Below are 23399 nucleotides of genomic sequence, written 5' to 3' on the forward strand. Positions count from 1 at the left end.
TCTAGATTTTTTAATGGGTAAACTGATGGTTCAGAGGAGTATACCAAAGTTGTTTTGTTCAGGCTAGACAATAGGAACTGATCATTCCTGGCTATAGGCGGTGTTCCTTCAAGGGAGTTCACAACGCAATTAGGCAGCTTCAGTAGTTTGGATACCAATAAAGGATTTATTATTAGATTTGGTCTGATAACTACTGAGCTGAGTGTGTGCAGGCATGGGTTCATTAACATCTGGAGCAAAGATCCCCCATCATGCAATGCTTCCTTGCTTTTCTGGTCCCAGAGTTCAGTGTGGTTCTTGCCTTGGAACTTCTGTTCTCCATTCTGTATGCTAATGGAGATGCCTCCCTGTTCCATCTTCAATGCAGATAAAGCTAGGGGAGTTGCTTTAATCTTGTCACCGTTTTCCGGAGGGATTTAGGTGTGTCTCCCACTCTTTGCAAGTCTTTCTTCTGGTCAGTTTTGGTTCAAGCAGAGGCTGGGGTGGGGGGGTCCTTCGTGAGTCTGAGAGGCTGGATACTGCACCCTGGTTCCCCAAGAACACAGAACTGATGGGTAACATCGGAACCCCTTCTCCAGTTCGATAACTGTTTCCTTTGTTCCTTTTGGTGTAGTAAGTCAAAGGACAGAGAAAGAAAAGGGGTGCCTTGGGGTATTTGTCCCTCATGTTTATAGTATCGGTCCCTTTCTTGGAAAACATCTCCAGCTGAGATTCAGGAGACAGAGTCTCCATAGGAAAGGATGCTCCCTGCTGCTTTTCCTTACCTATTGTATCCTATTTTTTGTTTCTCTTCCTGCTTAATGATTTTGTTTACTGCTTAAATGCAAATTAAGCAGAGCATACATTCCTTTGTTTGAGACGCACCTGTTTGGAACATGTGTTAATAACACCATATAACTTCACATACAGTGTTGCTACACACATTTTAAGAGGACTGTATTGACCAGCAAATTATACGTTTTCAAATGATATCTTAAAAGCATACTTTGTACAAATATTTTACAATAGTGTCTAGGGAGTGGACATGAGTACATTGTCACCTCTCCCAAATAAAACCCACTTTGGGAAACACTAGTGGTGCATCCTTTCTTACATGCTCTGAATACTGAAGTAGTTATCAGTGTTGACATTTAAAGTATTGTTGCAAAGTTGGCATCTATTGAAATGAATGTAACAGTTACATCTGAGAACCATTGGTTGTGTTACGTTCTCTTCAAACTCAAGCAGGCCTCTCTCTATCAGTTACACATAGTTCATGTGTTTTTTAAAATGAAACTGAGAATCTGGAAAATAGTGTGGCAGTCTGTTCCCCCTGTCCTCCCACCAGCTAGTCCTTCATGCTACCCTGTGCTGTGGAAAACACTGGTTTAAAGAATAAATAAAATATCCTATTCCACAGTTTATGTGCCAGATTCCATGCATCTGAAAGTCTTCATGACTTGAAAAGACCATGCTATCATTTAAACATTTTCTTTAGCTTGCTTACTTTTTCTTAAATTACTATAACTCAGATGTGAAGAGTTTTAATATTGGTTTTGAAAAGATGTAAATACAACAAATATTCTGTAACAGTAAATTTTGTTTTTGCTCCAAGATAATGATATTCCCAGAAGGAACTTGCACAAACCGATCTTGTCTAATTACCTTCAAGCCTGGTAGGTATGAAGCATAGCTTTCTTTACAGAATGTTCTCATATTGTATAATTTTTTTAATATATTGGTTGCCATTGTAAATGGTTTGCAGTTATAGAATTTGAATAAAAAACTGGTAATGAGGTGCAGTTGAAGTGGATTTTTTTGATCCTATAGATGGACTCCAGATTACTCTGTGTAAGTAATCTGTTTATCTGATTTACCACATGACAGATCTTTATCTGCAAACTTTACTGGTAGAGATTGTATATTTTTTTCTTGACCACTGATAGACATTAAATACCACTGAGACAAGAACAGATTGCTGCTTGATCCCCGCCCTCAAAATATCTTCAGTTAGTGGTGGTGAATTCACATTAATAATTACATTTTGGACAATGGTTTTTAATCTTTTATGTGATATATTTTAGAGTGCTATTCTTAATCAGAATGTATTGTAGTACAAAGTCAGATGCCCTACAGAAGTCTGTTATGCTAACACAGTTACCTTTATCAACAAAACTGGTAACTTCATAAAAATATATCAAACTCATTTGTGAGACTTTTTTACAAGATACTTGACTATCAGATTTTTACGAAATTCACATCTGACAACAACTGTTAAAAGGCAGAAGCAACAAATATATATAAAAAAAATCAACAATCCTGACCATAAGTCAAATTTAGGGATTTGGCTGTACTAAAATATGAATGTCTTCATAATTGATTATGATTTATGTAGGTTTTGGTGGATTTCAAATGTCTATATTTCCATTCTTCTTAATTCTTGTATCTTCTAAATAAGATAGGTATGTACGTTGTTGTCAGTTACCAACACTGCCTTTTTTTAAATGACTTTTTCTGTGGAATATTGATGTATATTTTGCAACTTCTAGATCTTGTATTCTTTCCACTAGCATGCTATGAATTTCTGCTACTGTACACAGCAGACTAACGACGTAACCAATAATCACATAATCTTTTTTGTAATGAGTAATTTATCTGACAATAAGAAAATATGCCAAAGACTAATGATGTGTAATGTGTGCTTTCCAGGAGCATTTATTCCTGGAGTTCCTGTCCAGCCAGTAGTTTTGCGTTATCCGAACAAATTGGTAAGTTCAGCTTGCTCTGCAGATTAAGGGTAATAGGACGTTGCTTTTTTGGACGTTGCCAGCCCACTAGATGGAACTAAGAACAATTAGAAAAGAGGAACAGTCCACAGATTGTACAAGGGAATGTGTTGACCATTAGACACTTGGGGAATGAATGTATGGATGAGTAAAGCAAAATGGCCGAGAAACAGTATTTAGTCCACAGTGTCATTTTCAGTTAATTCATTATGCTTTTCTGGGATGACGGGTAAACATCCTGCCCATAAAACGACAAAAAGGAAGGGACCGTAGGCCTTGCAGGAGCCCTAAGCATAACTTGCTGTGTGAACGAAAGGTTGTGAACCAGAGTAGCACGCACCTCAGCAGACTAGTAATTCACTGGGTATCAGCTAACTAAGTAAGCACGTTCCTGACTGGAGAGGATGGTATGAAAAGACATAGATCTCTCAAGTAACTATTTTAAAGCATTCATAAGAGATGATACAAGAATACACTGACCCCTTGTTAAAATAAGGAGGAGATGACAGGATAATGGATAAGCATCTTTTGTTTGAACTCATGTGTATGAGGATTAGGGTGGTAACTAACACCTACTGGAGTGTAGTAGCTAACTTGTTTGTATCAAAATATAAAAGGAGAAGTGATAGGAGGGGAATCTTTGTGCTAGTCTAGGGGACAGAATCCTAGTGTCCTGATTGAACTGGTACCATTGTTGCAGGCATACATGTATTAGTATACCTGTAGCTCCTATGAGGCACTTGTACTGTGCTTTCTCAACAACAAACCTGGCTGAGTGCCTTTGCCATCAAACCGAACCTTGTGGTCCTTCTTTATGAATAACATCAAGGGTTGTTGAATCAGCAAGCTGTACTCTCTGCTAGTGCAGCTAACGCTGGAGCTCCAAGGACAGCAGCACTAGTAGCATTAATAACTTAACAGCCTTAACAATGCTCCACAGCACTAATACCATCTGATTTCCTCATGTATTCCTTTCATGCTCCTTCATATTCTGCTGCATGATAATTTCCTTTTTTTTTTTGCCCTTGTCCTTATTTAAAGCCTACAGCAACAATTTTGCTTATTCCATTGCTTTGCAGATTTCCATGGCTTGTTCTCCAGTCAGCTAACAATTTCTCCATAAATATGTGCTTTCTCATCACTGTAGCCTACCATCAGCTTGTCTCTTACCAAGAAATCCTCAAAGGGGTCTTAAAATTGCAAGACTGGCTCTTGAGCCTTGAGCTTGTGACACATTCTTCAATACTTTCTTGTTCCTTTTGCACTCTTGCGTGGAAGAGGAATCTTTCAAAGGTTACACTTTCTAGGTACACAAGCTTCAACCTGTGCTATGACCATATCATAATCAGTGCTATCCATGAGTGAGCGCTGGAAGCTATTATAAATATTTAGAGCATCTACATCAGCCGCAGATAACATTAGTTTTCTGGCAGTACTCCTTGTCTGTGTTTACATAACAGGGTAGTGAGAGCCTATTATAAGCTTCAGCCAGTCTGTCTCCTGCAGTCAGGAACCCCATCTTCCAAAATAGAGACTGATCATTGGTCTTTGTAGCCACTGCCCATATCCTTACTTAGTAATGACAGTTAATTCGCACATGGAGTGGGAGGGACACATGAGTTACAACTGCTTGAGGTGACTTTTGGGTTGAGAATTTTTTGCCCAGGTATGTTAACAGATACAACAAACTGCCAGAATTTCCCAGGTCAGAGAGGTCATATCCGCTGCTTAAAGTGGTGGCCAGAATACTGAGTTGAATTCATTACCTAATGATATCACTACCCAGAAACGAGGTATTAAGACATTGCCCACTTTTGAGAAACGACTGTCCTATTTGCTAGTCAAATAGTGGCAATCTAGGGAGGAGGCTTGATTTCTCTGGTATCTACAGAACTATGGTTGCTGCTCTAGGCCATAGGTGTTCTCTGATTTGAGCGATTCAGGCAACACTCAGATGCCTGAAGGAGAATGCCTGAAAATGAAAGACTCCTATAAAAGAAACCCAGACTTAATAGGTCTGCAGTCCCAGGGTACTTCAGCAGCTCCAGGATCACCAATAGCAGCCCTTCTAGCAATGGAAGATTACAACTGGCTATTGGAAGTTGCCACATCACCCTAGAAGTAGGATGAGTCTTAAGTCACATTCCACCATTGATTATCGTGGAAAGTGTCCCTTTTTCTTTTCATATAACATATTCTTGTTTTTATCAAGCTCAGAAAAAATATTAAACTCAAGATTTAACTTTAGCCATTATAGTCAATTCACTGTTTCTTTTTCATAGCTGCTAACCTTTCAGATTCATGTAAGCATATTTAACTTTGATTTTCTTGTTTTTTGTACATGCTATTTTCTTTTATTCTGTTTCTGTTTTAAGCAGTGATGAAGATATTAAAGCAAGATTTTGACATTGTCCATAAGTTTCAAGATCCTGGGACTCTTAATCTTATTGATTCTGAATTGAGTTTGGTACCAAACATCAAATCTAGAAACATACAGTTAGGAGGGTGTAGTGCTTAAACTACTATCTGTTTGATATTTCCTTCTTGAAAACTGAAGTCCTTATCTTTCTTCTGAACCCTTTTTATGCCTCCATTTTCCATTACCTATTTATGTAGTTGCTCCAGCCCATAACCTAGAAGTCATCGTCAGGGGCAGCTCTAGGGATTTTGCCGCCCCAAGCATGGCAGGCAGGCTGCCTCCGGCGGTTTGCCTGCGGAGGGTACGCTGGTCCCGCGGCTGCCCCCCCTTCTCCCCCCCCCCCAAATCACAAATCCAGATCTTTGCAAAATCTTTCATTTTCTTCCTCAAGCATTTCTAAGGTTCTGTTCCCCCCTCCCTCAGTCCACACAATTAAAACTCTTTTTCTGTAGGCCCCCATAGTCTTCCCTTTTGGCTGCTGTGACCTGCTTCTTTCTTGCCTCCTTGACACCCATGTTGTTACCCGTTTACTATTAACTTTCCTCACTTGATCTAAATATTGCATCTCCCCATTATTCCTTTCTTTACGTGATCAAGTTTGCTTCTTGGTCTCCTCTTCTAGACCCTGCATAACTATCCCTTCTTACTTTCTACCCTTCTCTCTTACACCATGTTTCACTCCTTTTACTCCACCCTTGATGCCTAGCTTGTCCACTTCTTCCACAATAATTTCGGTGCTTTTTTCCAGGCTTTCCTTTTACGCATGAAACTAGTCTTTTCTGAACTAGTCTGCAAAGGCAGTACCCTCTCCTGTTTCAAATACCTCTTAAAGTCCCACTTTTGCTATAATGCCAACAAAAAGGTAGCTAACTCATATTGGCAAGGTAGAGGTGCTATTGAGAATAGCTTTATTTCTGTGTAACAAAAATGGAAGACACTGAACTAATAACATTTGTGCCAGTCATTACCTTGACCATTCTGTATATTGCATCCTTCTCTCCCATCTTTCACTGGTTTTGTCTTTTTAGATTATAAGTTCTTCATGGTACAAACTGTAGCTTCCTATATATCTGTACACTACTACCATATATTGAATGATTTTGCTGTATAAATGAGTGTCTTTCCTGGCAGTTCTCTTGTCACAAAGTCAGCGCAGACCTCCAACAAGATTAAACTAATTAAGGAAAAATTTACAGGGCAGAGTCTGTGGAGTAATTATAATGCTTTAGGGGTTTTTTGGGGTGTGTGTGTGTGCGTGTGTGTGTGTGTGTGTGCGCGCGTACTGCATCTTCAATTTTGGGTGGCTGGTTTTCTTCAGAGAAAAAGAAATATTTTGTGTTCAAGACAATACAGAGAGTCAGAGGAGAGATAATGTAATCTCTTGAGACAGTACTTCTATTCCTTTACTGTTTTGTTCTTTTAAGCAAAAGTCAAGGATGCTGACAGTGTTTTTTGTATGTGAAAAATCTGCTAATTAGGGAAATGAATCTGCACCATATTTATTTCGAAGTATATTTTTCAATGTTTTGTCTTTTGAGCGAAGAATCCTGTGCCACCTTATAGATTAACAGACGTTTTGGAGCATGAGCTTTCGTGGGTGAATACCCACTTCGTCAGATGCATGTAGTGGAAATTTCCAGGGGCAGGTATATATATGCAGGCAAGCTAGAGATAATGAGGTTAGTTCAATCAGGGAGGATGAGGCCCTGTTCTAGCAGTTGAGGTGTGAAAACCAAGGGAGGAGAAACTGGTTTTGTAGTTGGCAAGCCATCCACAGTCTTTGTTTAATCCTGAGCTGATGGTGTCAGATTTGCAGATGAACTGAAGCTCAGCAGTTTCTCTTTGAAGTCTGGTCCTGAAGTTTTTTTGCTGCAGGATGGCTACCTTAAGGTCTGCTATAGTGTGGCCAGGGAGGTTGAAGTGTTCTTCTACAGGTTTTTGTATATTGCCATTCCTAATATCTGAATGTAAGGTAATGTAAGGTAGATTTTTAAAATAGTGGATTGTGATTTCCATGAAAATTTAGAGGAGGGGTGGGTAAACTACGGACTGCAGGCCACATCTGGCCTGCGGGACCATCCTGCCTGGCCCCCAGGCTCCAGGCCTGGGAGGCTAGCTCCTGGCCCTTCCCCTGCTGTCTCCCCTCCCCTGCAGCCTCAGCTCGCTCACTCCGCCGCAATGCTCTGGGTGATGGAGCTGTGAGCTCCTGGGGCAGCGCAGCTGCAGAGCCCAGCCTGATCTGGTGCTCTGTGCTGCATGGTAGCGGCGGCAGCAGCATGACCCGATTGTAGCACCACCAGCCACCGGTGCTCCAGGCAGCGCAGTAAGGGGCCAGGGAGCAGGGGGTGTTGGATAGAGGGCATAGGAGTTCGGGGTGGTGGTCAGGGGGTGAGGATGTGGATGGTGATTGTGGGGGGACGGAGTTGAATGGGGGCAGGGGTTCTGGGGAGCAGTCAGGAAGGAGGGGGGTTGGATAGGGCAGCAGGGGGCAGTCAGGGGCAAGGGTTCTGGGGGCAGTCAGAGGACAGGGAGAAGAGGTGGTTGGATGGTGCAGGGCCCCCAGGGAGGTCATCAGGAATGAGAGGAGGAGTTGGATGGGGCAAGAGTCCAGGGGGAGAAGGGGAGGGCAGATAAGAGGTGGAGGCTGGGCCATGACCCCCTCCCCTCACTGGCCCTTCATACAATTTACAAAACCTGATGCAGCCCTCAGGCCAAAAAGGTTGCCTGCCCCTTATTTAGAGCATGTGCCATGTATTGTGCTGTGAAAGAGTTTACAATACAAATTAACTGAATTTGCAATGCGTCTTTGTTTGTTTGTTATGTAGGATACGATCACTTGGACGTGGCAAGGTCCAGGAGCGTAAGTCAATCCTATTTTATTCCCTTTGTGCTGCAATTGCTTTCCTGAATTAGTTTGATATTGTTATATGAAATTGTACAAGTGTGCTTTCAAATATTTTAGCTCAAAAAGTGTCTGGGGATAGAGGTTTTTGAATAAGAAATGAATGACAGATTTTGAATCTTGTAGACGAAGAGAAAAAGTGAATTCTATGGAAAATGCCCTGCCATTAGCCTCCTCCTGTATCTGAGCTATTAGCTGAGTGCCTTAATTGATCTTACCTGCTGTAATATAGCATCAAGATAAGAGGCTGTTTTTCAGGCAGCCAGAACTCTAATCATTTAAAGCTTTGTAGGTTTAAACAAGCACCTCAAACAGAATCAGAAACCAGTGTGGACTAAGGTGTAAGATATTTTCTGGGAAAATACCTCTAAGTGGGCTGCCACACTTGATACTTCTGAAAGTTTCCTCCATACAGCTCCGTTCACTCAACATGGTACTTGCCAAATGTCAAGCAAAGAAGACTCTATGTTTCTCTGTCCCCCACCAGAAAAGAGTCTGTTTCCTAAAGGCAAACAATCCATTCTGAATCCAGGCAGTCTGAATTACATTGAAAACTCTTGACAAGACAAAACATATACAACTCTGCTACTGATTGGAGGTAACTCAGATTCACCAGGCTCTTCCTCATCTACTTCAGTTCCTTGGTAAATTAGTGCCTATGGGACTTCTGTAGCTATAGTGGAAGACAAAATATTTTAGAACCTTACTAAATCATTAGTTGGCTGCCTGAAGAGTAGTTTCTCAGTGCTGTCTAAAACTGAACTGGTTCTGTTATTTTCCAAGGCTAGACTAATAAAATAGGTCTTGTGCTTTTACACCTAACTTCAAAATAAAATAAAATAAAATAAAGGTGGATAATAGTTTGTTCCACAAGTCAAAACAAAAAGTCTCAGCACCTTCTGACTTTTTTATTTAAATAACGCAGGTGTTGACCATGATGCTTTTTTAAAGCAAATTTACTACTTTGTTAAAAGTATGTAAATGTGTACTTGTTATATAATGAATGCCACTTTTTCTACAGCTTCAGATTTCCTACTTTATTGCCTTGCTTTTAATATGCAACTTAGAGGATCACAGAAACCAGTAAAAACACATAAAGGTGCAATCCAAAAGTAGTTTTATTTTTTAAAAACGTGTCTTACCTGAAAAACATAATGTTAGGTGAAGAGTTCAGCATTCTGTGTATTGCTTATTTGCTACATTCAAAACTTGTCTTTTTCATTTTTTAAGGCTGGAAATTCTGTGGCTTACCTTGTGTCAGTTTCACAATTTTGTGGAAATTGAGGTTAGTATAAAAGCAGTAATGCTTTCTATTTTAGGCAATACTAAACTTCATTTCTTGTAGACTGTGTATACATGATACAATATTATTTCTGCAGCAAAACAATGTAATTAAAATGTATAATCAGACTTAAAATGTTAACACTTCATTGCGCGCAGACTGAATATGACTCACATTTTGGATAAATAGTTCTATTGTTTGAAAGCTTGGCTCACCAAAGTTTCAGCAGAACTAGCCTTCCTCTCCACTTACAAGATTAACCTCTTAATCACCATGTAGTTCTGTCTCCGAAGGGACTGTTATGCATAAGACTGCTTTCTAAAGGGCTTATGGTCATTCCAGTTAATATACTGGTAACTATGTATTTTATTTTGGATGTTAGTATTGATGTGCAACTAAGGATTTTCTTCAGGAGTAAAAGTAACTGCATATAATTTCTTCTCATCCAAACACTCTTAATTCATGCCTCAAATGTTAAAGTTCCACAGTTAAGCACACAAGAGTCAGGAAATGCAAAAGTTAAGATTTCATGTACAACCCTTAACTTGTTCTCTTGTGCATTTTTACTACAATATTCTTCTATTACATGATAACATACTATTTTTCTCAAAAGATACAGTTTAATATACATTTTTTATAGCATTGCTTATATATTTTGTAGCACTTTGTACTGTATTTTATTCTTGAATGCTTATACTATTTTGATTGTCATAATTGTCCAGGGTATCTTTGATAGTTTGATGTTTTTATGTTTTCTTCTCTCAGATACATATTTTAATAACTTACCAGCTGTTTCTCTCATAACAGCACAACCTTCCTTAGGGGCAGTAGATTCATGGATTAAGGCCTGAAGGCACCATCATGATCCTCTAATCTAATAATTTAGTAGAGGAGATGAGGCAGTTAGTTTGCAGTTAACACTTACTATTGCTCTGTTACACAAATGTACCACTGGTTAAGTATGTTATTTTTAAAAGCAATGTATGGCATAAATAGGGTAGTACACAGTACACGTTGCTGAACAAATTTGTCTCAGGTTGTAGAAACACTTGCACAATATTTTATTGGAGTATTTGCATGCAGTTAACTTTTTGCATATCCTGATTTTTTCAGTGCTTAACCACGTGTTCTTTAATGTTCTCTGCATAATTAAATTAATTTCCCAGATTTTTGGTGAAAAGATAAAAAGTAGTTCCCCGCCGGGCTTCAGAACTCTACTGGCTTACAAAAATTGGCAAATAAGTCTGGAACTATTTAACTCGAAAGCACTGAATCTTTGTTCTATGCCATTCTTGTGCACTTCATAGAGAGGTGAGCTTAAAAGTTATGTGGCAGGGGATGACATTTTATTCCTTAAGGAACATTAGAGTGGAGCTCCCTCCTGTATACCTCCATAATGTGCATAGGAACACTACCTCAATTACTTTCACTTTACAACATCTACAGGCTTTAAAGGGACTGATTCTGTTACCCTTTGTCATTCTTGCATAGTATCTTATGTTGCACTTAGTCCAAATGTATGTTTATGTGGTAAATTGAATGGAAAATCAATATTACTGTTTACACAGTAAATCGCTTCTCAGAGAAATTAAGGGCAGCAGAATCAGACTCTTGGCATGCAGGAACCTTCTCTCAACCCATGCTCATTTTATTATCTTGAGCTTTATATGTTACATAAAGTGATGCAGGGATACTTTTAAATCAGTTTTCAGAGTAGCAGCTCTGTTAGTCTGTATCCGCAAAAAGAACAGGAGTACTTGTGGCACCTTAGAGACTAACAAATTTATTTGAGCATAAGCTTTCGTGGGCTACAGCCCACTTCATCAGATACTTATGCTTAAATAAATTTGTTAGTATCTAAGGTGCCACAAGTACTCCTTTTTTAATTTATTTATGTATTTATTGTCAGTGGAATTCATTTAGATTTATACAATTGTAACTGAGAAAAATGTGCCTTTATGGGGTTCTGAACAGAGATATGGTCACACTCCCTGTCCCAAAGAAGGATTAACCATTTTATATTGGTGCACTTAACTTTGTTAACAGACTGAGAAGGTTTCAAGATTTCAAAGTGGAATAATAATATTTAATCAGGTAGTGTTAGAAAGAAAGAAAGAGAGAAAAATTGAGACCCAGACAACCATCTCTTTCACAACTGAGTATCTGAAATAAAATGAAAAAAATTCTGCTACTAATTGAGATAAAGTAACTTTTATATAAAATATATTTCACAAGTAGACCATGTTAAAGGGTTTTTAGTAAAATCTACATTTTTGTACATTTTGAACAAGTTTAAATTAAATCCATTCCAAATACATTTTAAACTTCTTTACAGACATTCAAGTATCAGAGGGGTAGCCGTGTTAGTCTGGATCTGTAAAAGCGGCAAAGAATCCTGTGTTAGTCTATAAGGTGCCACAGGATTCTTTGCTGCTTTTACAGACATTATGCACTGGGTGTCTACTCAAGGATATTGAGCTTCCAGTGTAAGACAGCAAGGAACTCTTATCTGTCAAAGGTATCTTGGTTCTTTAAATCAGTGTTTCTCTACCTTTTTGATACTAGGGACTGGCTTGCTGCCTTCCTAAACGATGTCAGAGAGGTCTCAGGAACCAGCACTGATCCATGGACCTGTTGTTGGGAAATGGTGCTCTAAATCAGTGGTTCTCAAAGCCGGTCTGCCGCTTGTTCAGGGAAAGCCCTGGCCAGGCCGGTTTATTTACCTGCTGCGTCCACAGGTTTGCTGGTTATATCTTTGTTCGTCGCTCAAGGCCAATGAGGGCTGCAGGAAGCAGTGGCCAGCACATCCCTCGGACACATTTTAACTTGCCCCTGGAATATCCAGTGTTGTCCCAGTTTCTTCTTTGGCTGGCTAAAATTGCCAGCTTCCATTTGATACCTGTCCAGGAAGTAGAAATCACTTGATAGGCTTCCAAAACAAATTATTGTCTCCTTGAACTCTATTTTAAATGGGCTTTAAGAAAACATAATCTGTTCAAACTACTCTACTCTCCCAGTGTATTCAACAGTTCAAAAATTGAGTGTATTTTCGGGAGTTTAGCTTTGGTTTAACTCTCTTCCCATTGAAATCAATCTGAGTTTTACCATGGACTTCAATAGAAGCAGAGGTAGGCCATTCTGAGTACTTTTCAAAATGCATGGGATTTTGCACAAAGCCCATGGGAGAGTTTGGTGCTTCAGATAGCTTTGGCTAGAAGATAAATTGGCCAAACTTATTAAAGTAACTCCTCACTTAATGTCGTCCCGGTTAACATTGTTTCCCTGTTATGTTGCTGATCTGTTAGAGAATATGCTTGTTTAAAGATGAGCAATGCTCCCTTATAACGTTGTTTGGCAGCCGCCTGCTTTGTCCACTGCTTGCAGGAAGAGCAGCCCCTTGCAGCTAGCTGGTGGGGGCTTGGAACCAGGATGTACTGGCAGCCCTCCATCAGCTCCCCTATGTTCCCTGTGCAGCAACCACCCAGCAGACTATCAATTGCTGGGGAGTTGAGGTGTCCCTTCCCCTACTGTCATGTGCTGCTCCTGCCCCTCTGTCTTGGAGCTGCTCCTGGGAGCCTCCTCCTTGCTGTGCAGGAGGTGTGGGGAAATAGGGGTGCTGATGTCAGGATGTCCCCCTCCTCCCTCTCCTGCCCCCTGCTCCTTTACCCCATCTCCGACAGGGTTCAGGAGGGAGGGAGCTTGCTGGCAGCAGCTGCTGTCTCAACTTGCTGATCTACTTAAAAAGGCAGTGTACTGAGGGTAGGGTCAACATACTTAATGGGGCAATGCGCATCTGTCTCTCACTCTCTCTCATACACACACATACACACACACACTGTGTGTGTCTGTCTCTTTCACCTGCACCCTTTGGTACTTTGGAAAGTTGAGGGAGTGGTGTGCTCCATTGGGATAGTGTGGGATTATCATCACGTTCAGTTTCCACAGGGAATGTTTGCAGCCACTGCCATGTGTCTATTGTGTCTCCACCCTCAAATCTTGCTGCCTTGTGGAGTGTGAGGCTACATTAACAACAATGTGTTAACTCTTGAGGGCTCAGCCGAATGCTTATTCATCATTTAGCAGCAAGGCATTCCTTGGGAAATATCCCATCCTCTCACTCCGCCTTCTCAACCAAGCTTCACAATCATGATTGCTGTGTACAGTATTAAATTGTTTGTTTAAAACTTATACTGTGTGTGTGTGCGTGTTTGTATAGTCTTTTGTCTGGTGAAAAAATTTCGCTGGAAGCTAACCCCCTCATTTACATTGGTTCTTATGTGGAAATTCAGTTTGCTTAACATCATTTCACTTAAAGTAACATTTCTGAAGAACATAACGACAACGTTAAGTGAGGAGTTACTGTGCATAGCACCTACAAACTTAATAGTGGTTACTGAGACACTCATAGTGAAAGGTCTTGCTAGTAAAGAGTCACAGTACTCTGTTGCAGACTACCAGACCTATTTAGCTAAATAATTTAGTCATGTGGAATGTCTTCAGCAAAAGGTAGTGTTCAAAAAAGTTTCTTTAGGAGGTATAGGCTTGGCCTGGCCTGGCCAAAGATGTTGGATACCCATTGATTCAGGCAATACAATGGTGAAGGCTGTGATGCCCATAGATACTCATGTCTGTTCGCTTCCGTTTTTGAGAGATTCATATGCTTTTATACTGCATTTTCCCATCACCTTGGCCTCCATATCTGATGCCTAGTTTGGGCAAGCTATCTTGCAACCTCTTTTATATCTTTTAGAGGAAGTAAAGATGTTGTAATTCTTGTTATCTGAAGATACTAGACCAGATTCTCCATTACAGCTAAACTGCACAGAACACAAGCCAAGAGGGATGGTAGTGCAAAGGACATTTTCAGTTAATTTTTATATGTTCTGAACAACTTGCAATGTGTTTGAGGACTCTTGGGCTACTTTCATCATGTTGAGCTTCAATGTCCATGTGGGGCAGAAAACAGTGGAGGACTGAGGAAGCAGTCTGACCACTCGCTTCCCTTGCTACCCTGGCAGAAGAGATAAGGGGGTTGTAGATTAAACCCCGCTAGATCAACTCTGGGCTACCAAAGGATCATCCTCATACTGGCCTGTTTATTCATATTGTGATTGTCTAGTCTGCCCTTTTCTATAACTCAGGCCATAGGACCATGGTTGTATTAATTTCTGCTTCAAGTCCAATAGCTGTAATTGAGCTAGAGTACTTCTCTTGCAAAACCTTCTAATCTTCATTTTAAAATTGCCAGCAGTGGAAAACTGGAGCTAACAAAGCTGTTCCACTGATTAATTGCCTTCCCTGTTTTTTTGTTTGTTTGTTTTTTTTAAAAAAAGGTGAGCCTTATTTCTCGTCTGAATTTTCCTGGCTTCAGCTTCCATCCATTGGTTCTCGTTAGATCTTTGTCTGCTATATTGAAGAGCCTTGTGTTATCAAATATTTGTTCCTTAAGAAGGAACATATAGATTGTGATCAACTCACCCGTTAACCTTCTCTTTGATAAGCTAAATAGATTGACTTCCTTGAGTCTATCACTCTAAGGCATGTTTTCCGATCTTTTAATCATTCTTCAGCTCTTCTCTGCACCCTTTCCAATTTTTCAAAATCCTTCTTGAACTGTTGACACCAGAACTAGACAGTATTCGTGTAACAGTCACTCCATTGCCAAATACAAATATAAAATAATCTTTGAACCATTACTCAGTATTCCCATTTGTAAACCCAAAGTTCGCATTAGCCCTTTTGGCCAAAGCATTGCACTGTGAGTTCATGTTTAGCTGATTATCTACTATGACCCCTGACTATGACTTTTCAGCATTGTTGCTTTCCAGGATAGTCTCTCCCCTCTTGTAACTGTGGCCTACATTCTTTGTTCCTAGGTGTATGACCTTACATTTGGCCATATTGAAATACCTTGTTTGCCTGTGTCCTGTTTACCAAGTGGTCCAGGTCACTGTATATCAGTGACCTATTCTCTTCATTATTTGCCAGTCTACTAATCTTTGTGTCATCTACAAACTTTATCAGTGATGATTTTGTTTCCTTCCAGGTCATTGATAAAAACATTATTGTAGGACCAGGAACTGATTGCTGTGGGGTCCTCTGATTCCTCATTTACAGTAACATTTAGAGACTTGTCAGTTAGCTGGCTTTTAACCCATTTTATATGTGCCATGTTGATTTTGTATTCTAGTTTCTTCATCAAGATGTCTTATAGTTCCAAGTCAAAAGCATTATAGAAGTCTAAATATATTACATCAATATTATTATCTTTTATCAGTCAAACCTGTCATCTTGTAAAAAGATACCAAGTTAGTTGGAAAAGATCTAGTTTCTATAAACTTATAGTGACTAGCATTTAATTATATTCTCCTCCTTTAAATCTTTATTAATTGAATCTCATATCACCTGCTCTGTTGTTTTGCCTAGGACAGGGGTTTTCAAATTTAATTGCACTGTGACCCCCTTTTAATAACAAAAATTGCTACATGACCCCAGGATGGGGGATTGAAGCCTGAGCCTTGCCACCCTGGGAGGAGGGGGTCAAAGCTCAAGCCCCACTGCCCCAAGAGCTTCCGCCTCAGATGATGGGGCTCAGACTTCAGCCCGGGGTGGTGCGCTTTGGCTTTGACGGGGCTTGGGCTTTGGCCCCAGCAAGTCTAATGCCAGCTCTGGTGACCCCATTAAAATGGGGTCACAACCCACAGTTTGAGAACAGCTGGCCTTAATAGCGGACTGACAGGCCTGTAGTTATCTATATCTTCCTGCTTACCCATTTTTAATATGGGCACATTATTAGCTTTCTTTCAGTCCCCTGGAATTTTCCCAGTGTTCCAATAGTTACTGAACATCAACATTAATAATCCAAAGTGCTCCTCAGCCAACTCTTCTAAAGTTCTAGGGTGCAAGTTAGCTGGACCTGCTGATTTATGTGTCTAACTTATTAGTGGCTGCTGTTTAATGTGAGACTGAATTACTGTTAGAATGAAAAGTATTTATTCATATGCTATATACCTCTTCTTCTGTCACAAATACAGAACAGAAATATTTATTGAACACTTCTGACTTTTCTGCATTATGATTGACAATTCTCCTATGTCTGTGTAGGAATGGACTAACACCGTTGTTAAGATTTCTTTTTGTTTTTGATATAGTTTAAAATAAATAAATACAACCTCCTTATTGTCTTTAACTCTGCTTGCCATAAATTTCTCATTGTGTCCCTTTGCTGGCTTACGTCAGCTTTAGTAACACATTATATCAGCAGCCTCATTGGATTTGAGAAGTTGACCCAGCATATCACAGGCCTCCTACTCTCTTTAAAAGTTGAAATGTTATTCATACATCTGGATTTTTTGGTATGTTTGAATTGACTGAAATTTAGGAGCCATTGCTTTCCACTGATAAAGGAATTGACTTAGAAGATTTTAGCAAGAGAAGAGGTACTAATGAATAGTAAGAAAACTGTAGGTTATAGCTACCAGTACCACAGAGATCCCCAAAAAACTTTGTGTGAGGAAAATCTATGGTTTACTGCACCGGTAGTTCAAGAATGAAATCCAATGACATACCTTCAGAGCACAAGTGTTACAAGATACTTCGGTCATAAATTGTATACCTCTGATAAGCAAGTCATTTTCTCATAAGGCACTTTAATACTCTTTTGTCATGCTGTTAAATTTTCATGATTAGACACCTGTTGCAATTCAGATAAGTGAGGGATTGTCACCACCTGCCCTGCAACCTTGGGTACCTCACAATGTTTTGATGTTGTAGCTCCCAACCTGAGACACTCACAGAAAATCTGTTATAATGCAGGTCACACACTGACTGGGTATAGCTACCACGCTGGTCCAGCAGCCTGTCAGCAACACACCAGTCACACTCTGGCTTCCACCAGCCTTGGTTACTACTTGACCACTCATGGATAGTTCAGATGTAAACAGTTGCCCTTCAACAGTTTGCCACTTTAATTGGAATTCCCAAACAGTTCAGTTTAAACACAGCACTGGATTGGTTTGGATTAAAAAATGTTAATTTATTAACAAAAGAAGATAGACTTCTAAGTGAATTCCGGTATCAGGTATTAAAGTCAGAAATGAGGTACAAGAAAAATAAAGATGAAATGTTTTTTCATAGCTAAAACTTAATAATCTAAATATGGTTAAAGGTAAAATCCTTACCATATGTTTCCAGCAACGTGGCTGACCAAATTCTTAGGTCAGGCTCTTCCCCCAAAATCAAAGGGCTGGTTCCTTTGTTGTCTTAGATAAAAGAGAGAGAGGGAGTTTGGAGTTTTCTGTCACTTTCTCGTATAGTCCAGTTAATCTTTTAAGTGGATTCTTCTGAGGGTTACCTCTCAAAGCAAAGTTTATTCAAACAGTAAAGAAGGTGACATGGAATCTGGTGGTGAAGGAGACTCCCATGCCCTTTCTTCTCACTTGTGTTTGGTGAAATGCAAATGCCATTTCCTCTGCCTGCTGTCTCACAGACCGTCTTTACTACTTACCGTATATACTCCTTCATAAGCCGAATATTTTTGGTAAAAAAGTGATGCTTCAAAGAGTGGGGGTCGGCTTATAAATGGGTCTACACCAAAAGTTGATGATTTTGAACTCTATGGAATCATTGAATTGAATATCTAATACATAGTCATTTTATTTACCTGGAGTGTCGGCAGGCATGGAGCCCCTCAGCTCCCTGTGACTGTGGTTTGCCGTTCTCAGCCAATGGGAGCTGTGGGAAGTGGTGCACCACTTCCCACAGCTCCCATTGGCTGGGAACAGCGAACCACAGCCACAGGGAGCTGAGGGGCTCCATGGCTGCAGACTCTCCAAGTAAACAAAATGTCTCAACCCACCGGCAGCTCACCCTGACGGGCCGGGAGCCAAAGTTTTCCAGCACCTGAAATATAGGGTCGGCTTATGAAAGGGTCATACAGTTTTTACTAATTTTACCTATCCATTTTGGGGGTTCGGCTTATAGATGAATGGGACAATGAACGAGTATATGCAGTGTATATAAATTGAGGTCAACACACATTTCTTTGTTCAGAAAACTTCTGCCTGGGTAGGGCTGCATGGTTTTGAACATGTGCTAAGAACATCAAGCCAGGAGAATTCATAACTTTACATGTGTTCTTATATACATTTCACCATGATATTATTGGCCTGCGAGTTAGTTTTCACAAGTTATCTTTTGTACAAAGATTATTACAGTCGTGAGGAGGATGTGAATACGTGGTGCTTTCGGTCACTGAACCCAAAAAGGGAGAAAAAACAGAGACTCCATGATGTCCACTAAAATCTTCACTATTCCTAATCTGCTTTATGTGAAAGGTGTTTGGATGTTAGGATAAACAGCAGTATATAATCCTAAAATAGATAATGAAACCAGTAAGTATGCCTAATGAATTAGAACCATATAAGTTCTCAAAACAATGTTTGGATCATTACCACTGTTGTGGCCACGTCCAGACTAGATATTAAAATCGATTTTAGATACGCAACTTCAGCTACGGAAATAACGTAGCTGAAGTCGAATTTCTAAAATCGAGGTACTCACCCGTCTGGACGGCGCTGCATCGATGTCCGCGGCTCTCCGTGTCGATTCCGGAACTCCGTTCGGGTTGACGGAGTTCCGGAATCGATGTAAGCACGCTCGGGGATCGATACATCGCGTCCAGACTAGAAGCGATATATCGATCCCCGAGCAATCGATTTTAACCCGCCGATGCCGCGGGTTAGTCTGGACGTGGGCTTGGTGTGGTCACTTCTCTGCCTGGTTATCCACATAGCCAGGAACAAACAAACCAGGAACCAGATAATGGGGGAATGAAAGATTAGAGGTATGGGCAGGGTCCATAAAGCAAATGTTCTCTTATGAAATGGTGTACAGAATGAAGATGGAGAATCACTGAGTTTGGGAAAACATATCTTCTTGCCCCGAACTCAGAAGAGGAAATCAAACATCACTAATCTGTATCTGTAAGGTAGAAATAAACAGAGTCATAGCTGTATGGTCATCTATAGCATTTGATGTGGCTTTTCTTAGCTCAGGGTATGAAGATTTAATTTTCTAAATTTTTTTTTGATTGCTTTTAACTTAATATTGTTGCAGTCCTATAAATTTAAGAAGCAGTTCTGTTTTATTTTTCACTGTAATGCTGTAATACAAATATTTTTAAATGTTAAATACTTTGCTATAATTTAGTTTTCTATGTACAGTTCCTACCTGTTTATATACCTTCAGAAGAGGAAAAGAAAAACCCATCTTTGTATGCAAATAATGTCAGACGTGTAATGGCAGAGTAAGTATGCTGATAATATATTGGATTATAGACTAGAAATAGATGCTTGATTTCACTTTAGTATCAAAAAGAAGTATTGAAGGTTATCAGTATTTTCTTGCCTGCAGATAAATGTAGGTTATATTTCATAATGATGTATTTAAAACTTTACATATTGTTAACTTTTTTCTTTCTGATGTGTTTTATTATTTGAGAAAAGTAAGAAACTGCAAGGATTGGCAGAAAGCAAGTATTATAGCAATACTATACTGCCTTTACTGTAGTTCCTTTAGCTGTCTACGTACCTCAGATCTTAACATGGCACTTACAACATTTTGTTATAGTATAAGAACTTAGCAAAAAGAAATAATGGCTATAACTTGAAGTTTAAGATAATTTACTTTTTTTTTAAAAATTGAGGAAAAAAATAGGGTACACCTAGGATTATAAATGTATATATAATTATTCTGTCTAACATTATTTCAAATGTAAAAATACAGAAATCTAAAAAGAGTTCATGACAGTGAGCTCAGTCTATCTTAATGATATAATACTGATTAAATGGGAAACACTATTTCCAAAGGCAAATAATGTTGTACAGTTAAGGACTCATGATTCATGAAATGCACAAACTTTAACACTGTTCCATTGTGTTTATGCACTGATAGTATAGGTACACAATCACATGTTTTTTTCTCAAGTTTATTTTCATTTCTTATTTCTTTTGTACCACTGCAGCAATACACACATAGCACCTTATAATTTTTACATAATTTCCCTGTCATAATAGTCCAGTGTTTCTTTTGACTTAAACTTGTAATACCTGTCTTACTTTTTATATATTTATCTTAATTTGGTCAGCAACCTTGTAATTTACATTTAACAGGATATTTTATGTCCTTATTTTCTTTATATATATATATACATACACACACACACATATAGATATGAAAAGAAAATAATTGGTCTTGCTTAGGATTGTATTGATGTGTGGTTTTAATGATTACTTGTTTGATGGTATTGCTAACATAGAAAAGTATTTGATATGTATTTTTCCTGTGGCTTATACTCAAACTTTCTTAAGGAAGTTCAAATATTTATCCAAATACTGGATATGTTCTAAATGTTTCTAAACTGTTGCTTTAATTTGACATATGAATGCGTGTAGAATTTATATTCAATACTGATTTAAAGGTTGTATATATTTCTAACTAGACAAAAAATAAAATGAAAACTGATTTTTCCATATAATTGCCATAAAATGTATGCTTTTCCATGAGATAAGTATAAGAAAGCTATAGTATATTTACAATAATATGTATTTATTAAACAAAATTGAAGTGGGGACAGCTATTGAAATGTCATTTGATAATGTAGCTGTGAAACCGTATGTATGCCAGCACAGAGGGTTAAATCTCTCTCCTGTGCCCTGTCAGTTAATTCTGTTCTTGAGGATCCCATTACTAGGTGTCTCCTGAGGTCCCATGAGGGGACTCCTCCTTATGCTTCCTGGAGTCCTGCAGGGGTACTCTGGAAGAGGTCTGCCTCCACTTCTGCCTGGTGTGGATGATGCCAAGGGGTTGTGGGAAATCTTTTTCCCTTACTCCCCCATTCTGCTCCTCTGGATGGCTGGGAATGGTGGGGGATGGAAGAGTCTGAGTTCGATTTCCAGCACTTCTTTCTGCCTGGCTTTATAGAGAGACTCTTGGGTAAGGTTGTTCTTCCTTGGTACTACTTGAGTTTGCCTTGACCCTGGAGGAGGGTTAAAGGAAAGATGGAAATCTACATCTGCAGTCTTCTTGTGATACCTGTTACCTCCTCCCAGTGCTGCCTGATATTGCATCTGGTTCCCTGTTTTTTTGGGGAAAGGGCATTTGGCCATACTGGCCAGTCTCATTGCCTTCCCCAGCCCCACAGAAAGGTATGTTGGGTAACCACTTATCTCAGCTTGCACTGAGAGGGTCATCTTTCCCCAGCCCAAGTGGCATCCCTGTGCTTGGTTAACAGTTCTCCCCACTGTTTCTCACTAGTCCTGGAGAAGGGAATGAGAGGAGAAGCATCTACTTTATCGTTTCCCCTTCCACTGCCACTTTGTTGTCTACTTTGCCTCCTGTAAATGACTTTGGGAAGTACAAATTCTCCTCTGCTGCATGTATTAACTATGTTGCTTAATCCCATGGAAGACTCCTTCCCCTTGCTCAATTCCACCTTTGTCAAGGATGTTCCCCAGAACATAGTCTTTGTGACTGTGTTAGTCAGTTCCCACTTGTATGTAGCTAGAAAACCGTATTAAGGTAACTATCAGGCACACATACTTGTATCAAGGATGTAATACTTGAAGGGGAGTTAATCCGGCCACATTTTTTTGTGTTCAAATTTGAGTGCTGATACCTGGATGCATACTTTGCAAGCACTAACACTTGAAGCAGTTATCAAATGCCTGAAGAATTGTAAATGCTTCAAAAGTTGTAAAAGTTCAAATACATGTGTCTGCGTTCTCACACATGCAAGTGAACTCTTTAAAAATTGTATACAAGTATTCATATATGCAGCATCAAGAATGTGGAAATCAAACCAAATCAAATTAAGTTTACCTCATCTCCATACAAAGGAACTAGCCTCGATCTCTGAAGCACCCTCTGCAACAGAGTCCTGAAGTCCCCTGATGTGATTTTAAAAAGCAATCATACAGTGTGTGTGTATTGTAACATTTGACATCTAATTTTATATGAATCAATAAGCTTTGCTTCTTCCTTGTTTTTTCTGCTTTCTTTTGTCTCTTCACATTTTCTTCTGTTTTTAATTTTCCCACCAATTGATGTTTATCTCTCTCTTCTTTGAAATCTGCACTTTAAAATTACAGGGTTGGGATCCCAATTTTATACATTCCCCAAAACTGATTATAGTTTGGTTTTACAAGCATAGGCAGCTGTGAACTGTGATTTAACCATATTCTTCACTTGTGCAACAATCGTGCAAAAGTTCAAAGGCTCAGCACAGTTTAAGGTATCTATACTACAAGACGACGGTTAATTGTCAGTTAAGTTACCATGCTATAAATGAGTTCTCTCCCACAACATGGTGGATTATGTACTTTAAATGGGTTCTAAATCTTTCCCTCAAGCTATCCTGTCTACCTTTACCCCCACTATCTTCCTCTGTCTTCCTCCTGTCTGTACTTTGCAGGCCCCTTTACACCTTTCTCCATTTTAAACACATTGCAGCTGCCCCTAAACCAGTATGTCTGTATTCTCCAGCCTCTACATCTCTTCCAACTCCTTAAACTTCCTTTAGGAGGTTTTTACTGTGACACATGTCCAAGAGTGTATACCTGTCTGCTAAAACAATGTCCTTTTGGCATCTTAGAGACTTACAAATTTATTTGGGCATAAGCTTTCATGGGCTAGAACCCACTCCATCAGATGCGTGGCCTGGAAAATACAGGAGCAGGTATAAATACATGAAAAGATGGGAGTTCCTCACACTTGTTAAGGCAACTCCCATCTTTTCATGTATTTATTCCTGCTCCTGTATTTTCCACTCCATGCATCTGATGAAGTGGGTTCTAGCCCCTGAAAGCATATGCCCAAATAAATTTGTTAGTCTCTAAGGTTCCACAAGGACTCCTAGTTGTTTTTGCTGATACAGACTTACACAGCTACCATTCTGATATCTGTTTGCTGTGCCTCTTCCCTTTGTTAGGAGTGGAGAAGATGAGTAGTTCACAGCAGGCCCTGCTAGTGGGA

The 23399-nt window shown here is 39.5% G+C and overlaps 1 protein-coding gene across 5 annotated transcripts in view; it reads left to right on the top strand.

The window, feature by feature from the left end:
* The window catches only part of LPCAT1 (lysophosphatidylcholine acyltransferase 1), a 200921-nt gene that overhangs the window by 77257 nt on the left and 100265 nt on the right, over positions 1-23399 (top strand). For all 5 annotated transcript variants that reach the window (XM_030551642.1, XM_030551641.1, XM_030551643.1 and 2 more), the window contains 5 exons: positions 1595-1655; positions 2689-2747; positions 8010-8044; positions 9317-9371; positions 19592-19674. In XM_030551642.1, coding sequence (XP_030407502.1) covers positions 1595-1655; positions 2689-2747; positions 8010-8044; positions 9317-9371; positions 19592-19674 — 293 coding nt within the window. The remainder of the gene's footprint in view (positions 1-1594; positions 1656-2688; positions 2748-8009; positions 8045-9316; positions 9372-19591; positions 19675-23399) is intronic.

The sequence above is a fragment of the Gopherus evgoodei genome, chromosome 2, assembly GCF_007399415.2.
Source record: "Gopherus evgoodei ecotype Sinaloan lineage chromosome 2, rGopEvg1_v1.p, whole genome shotgun sequence".
In the NCBI taxonomy this organism is placed as follows: Eukaryota; Metazoa; Chordata; order Testudines; family Testudinidae; genus Gopherus; species Gopherus evgoodei.